The sequence below is a fragment of the Tigriopus californicus genome, chromosome 3 (genome assembly GCF_007210705.1).
Source record: "Tigriopus californicus strain San Diego chromosome 3, Tcal_SD_v2.1, whole genome shotgun sequence".
Classification (NCBI taxonomy): domain Eukaryota; kingdom Metazoa; phylum Arthropoda; class Copepoda; order Harpacticoida; family Harpacticidae; genus Tigriopus; species Tigriopus californicus.
Window position 1 is genome coordinate 11,952,850 of NC_081442.1, and position 3,675 is coordinate 11,956,524.

Genomic DNA, 3,675 nt, shown 5'->3' on the forward strand with positions numbered 1-3,675 from the left:
ATTTTTAGATAGCATTCCAGATCAACCCTACATTCAAGGATTAGCTCGGTCTGCCAACTCAAATTCGTTGGTAGACCAAATATCATATAAAAATTGAAAGGTAATAAATAGACGAATTATAATCTTGCATTTTAATAGTACTGGGGATTACATTCCCTGTAGCGGTTAGAAAAGCCCGTGAAAAACCAAACCAAAAAAAAAAAGATACCATCACTTGCAAGTTCATTTGATGAGAAACTGAAATCAAAATGTCTGTTAAACTGTGTGTTTTACGTGTAGAAAGATCAGAAAAATTATTTGTCATACAATATGGAATGTATGCGCACACATTCACACATGCTCAGAATTAACCTGATAGTGAGTCTCATTTTTTTATTTTAGGAAAATGCATAGTCATCAATTTCAATACCAAACTGTGCGATTGCCCCCTTTTCAATATTAGTCTCGTAAATCGTCCAAGGGGCTGAAATATTCGTCAAGTCTTTGGCTAACATCGATTTTGTGGGCTTATAATTCGTTCCATTTGCGCGCTCAAAAAAAGGTGAGGCAATCAACTTATTCCCAAAACGGTACATTATACCGTCTGCAAAGTAATTTCCCGTTGGCCAATTATATTGTTCAACCAATTCCCAGGTCTCCACGGTGATGTCCCAAAAGTAGGCCTTCCTAGTGGCTTGGTCTGGATCACCTGGAGTCGCTCGTGTATACCCACCAATCGCTAGAATTCCTGTTCCAAGTTCCGGTAGTGTGAGGAAGAGCGACGTTTGAAAGAAGATCAAGAAAGGTAGATCTTCCAATTTGGTCCACATAGAATCTCCTTCGACGAGTTTGAATACCTTGCTAAAATTTTCTCCCAAACCGCCACTAACAATGATGGTTTTCGGGTTAATAGCATGAGCCACAATGCCAGAAAGGGCTATGGGTAGATCCACGTGAGGTTCCCATAAACCGATAGTTTCGTTGTACACTTCGACACTGTTTGTATAGTGATCTAATAAGTTTTTTCCGCCGATTGCCATAGGACCAAAATCAACCACCACCAATCCTCCAGTTGCATGCGGTTCGGATAAGGGAGGGAAAGTGTCCCAAATTGAGGTAGCTGAGAACAAACCAAGAATGAGAAGTCAAATACTTTCTTTGCTTTCATAATGAATCTTTTCTTCATACCTATATCCCAATAGTGACAGTCCATGTTCCATCCAAGACAAGCCAAAAAGCCTTTTTTATACTTCGTGACAATCCCAAACGGTCCAACATCCGGCTTTGGTAGGTTAGGAATGGGAATTGTGGGAATGACGCCGCTACTATCCAAATTTTCCACTGCCAGTCCAATGTTTTCACTTGGGAAAGCTAAATATTACCCTGAAAAAAATACGTTAAGCAGACTATTTGATCTTTTTTTCCATTCATATCAATAAGCGCTGAGGTTTTGAAATAATGTGCCAAAATTTCAAGTAAACGTACAGGAGATCAATAAATACGAAATGTTTGGCAATGGATAAATTTTTCTGTTTGATTTTGCTACCCTCTGCTCAGAAAATGAGCCAATAAAGGTTTCATATCCGAAAAACGCAAAAAGCATTTTGGGTGGTTTGGAGGCCATTGAGGCTACACCGGAGAAATAAGAGATTGTGTGAAACTTATTTCGTCTTTCCCGGACCCATTTTCCTCACCTTTTACAATTACTTGTTCAGATAAGTGTGCAAAGCTTCCTAAAAAATTCCAGGAAACTGAGCAATCTGAGGGAGACAAGCAGAACAAGAAATATTGGAAACATCTAAAACTTTATTAACGGATCAAAAAGTTGGAAAAAAAACAATTTGTCCTTATTTGCTCTTTCTTTAGTTAACAGGGACTCGAAACTAAAACTTGAATACAAATAACCCTTACTGATTTCAACCATGCATGGTCTCCCTACTTTTGCGTCTTGATGGATTTTTTTCATTTTTGGTATGACACACATAATTATCATTTCAATTTATTTGTGGATTTGAGGCACCGTAGATAGAACCTACAATGCCTAGGGAGAAGATTCCTCTAACCTTGTCTTTGTTGCCCGAGAGACTGCTCCTCTACACTATAAAAATGTTCAGAATTTTGGCCGACAATTTGCAAAAAATGCTTCTACTCCACATTCTGGCTCTTGACTTGTATCTTATTTAAAATTACTTACCCTTGATCATTGATACCAGGTTATGATCTCCCATTAAAAGCTTGCTTCCACCAGATTTCAAGGGGAATTGTTTGAAACAAGAGACTTTGTCCACAAACTTAACCCAATTACAAGTGTTATTCTCTCGATCTTCGGCAACAGCATTGCAAGTATTGGATGAGGTAGCGCAAAGTATTGAGCATCGCACCAATCCCATTTCCATGCTGTAATAATTGATCTATTTAAAAAAGCTTATTTACTTTCAAATTTTGGCGCGTAAATGGCTAACACACAGGCCCTAAAATCAAACCCAAAAAGTGAAGAATTGTTTACTACAGTTGTAATTGGAGCCAGATATTCTGCAACTGCAAACTATTTGCGGCTGAGTGAGAGCCACAACACGGGTTTTATGACTCATAATAAGGAGTTCATTTCCCCACAACCCACAAAGTCCAGGACAGAGCACCTATAAAGCGGCTCTAACCTGGACAAATAGTCACCCTAAAAATCAACAGCTGCGAGACATTGAAAGGGCTAAATTTGAAGCAACCGTGCTCTGACCCTACGAAATCTGAAGTGATATCGTCTTTCAAATCATTGTGTGTGACTATTTACTTTATGATTTGCCCTTAGGTTGACCTCACTACCATTTTGTCGAACCATTTCAAGAAGTTGACCAACTTGACCCGTCCCCTCACACTGGACTAGAGTCATTGAAGATATCAATCAAATCCAATATCTTCTGATCGTCTGTTCTACGTACGTTTGAAAACATCGTATCACAAGATCCAGATAGGACTCAAAACTGAAGAGAAAGGCATGTAATGATCCTTCATTGGTGGCTAAGTGTGCCCATGTGTGACCAAAGCAGCATTACTTTTTGCAGCCCACATGGCAATAGTATCGCCAGAGGCGTTCAATCCAATGGGGGCTTGTGTATAACATAATTTTCCCCAACTCGTCAGGAATGGGCTCAGAAGTTGAGATTATTTGTTGAGCTTTTCTTGCCAGTTGCCAGAAGTACTGTCCAGCATCACAAAGTATTTGGTATCACCTGGGATGCGTACTCTGACTTCAGGAACACTAGGAAAAGGATCAATAGACTTTTTCATGAACTTATTGAGCTCCTTATGGACAACGACGAGTATGACGCTTCCTCCAGGTTTCGGGACAACCATAAAAGGAGACACAATTTGCTTAGGCTCCAAGACCCTTCGAATAATCCCCTTCCTGACTTTGTCATCAAACTGTTACTTGGCAGGGTTGATCAACGCGTAAGGGATAGGCCTTGGAACATAACATCTCTTGGGACGATCTATTGTGTGAAATCTTTTAGACAAAGATGCTTTGGATCTCCAACCAATGGTTGGAGCTTGCTGGTGTCAAACACATTTGAATACATACTGTCTTTCCTAAATCTCTCATTGCATGTCATGAGAGTAAAAAAAACCTTCATTCTGATTGATACTGCCAAATTTGTGGTGGCTAGGAATGGTAACCCTGGATGATGGGTAAATAGGAAA

General features: G+C 39.6%; 1 protein-coding gene across 2 annotated transcripts; it reads right to left on the bottom strand.

The window, feature by feature from the left end:
- Positions 1–377: 377 nt before the first annotated feature.
- On the bottom strand, positions 378–2,778 carry LOC131877870 (uncharacterized). 2 transcript variants are annotated; one of them, XR_009372924.1, is made up of 3 exons: positions 2,174–2,778; positions 1,168–1,362; positions 506–1,099 (listed from the first exon to the last, which is right to left on the bottom strand). XR_009372924.1 is itself a non-coding variant. In XM_059223685.1 (2 exons), exons 1-2 carry the CDS (start codon positions 1,190–1,192, stop codon positions 378–380), a joined length of 747 nt encoding a protein of 248 aa, XP_059079668.1. In that variant the 5' UTR covers positions 1,193–1,345. The 2 variants fall into 2 exon arrangements, 1 of the variants encoding a protein (XP_059079668.1); XM_059223685.1 differs by lacking the exon at positions 2,174–2,778 and having other exon boundaries at positions 378–1,099; positions 1,168–1,345.
- Positions 2,779–3,675: the final 897 nt, after the last annotated feature.

Excerpts from the sequence above, each read along its gene's own strand:
- LOC131877870 (XM_059223685.1), bottom strand. The coding sequence starts at position 1,192 with ATGGACTGTCACTATTGGGATATAG. Across the intron at positions 1,100-1,167 it reads CTGTCACTATTGGGATATAG|CTACCTCAATTTGGGACACT; the intron begins GTATGAAGAAAA and ends GTTTGTTCTCAG.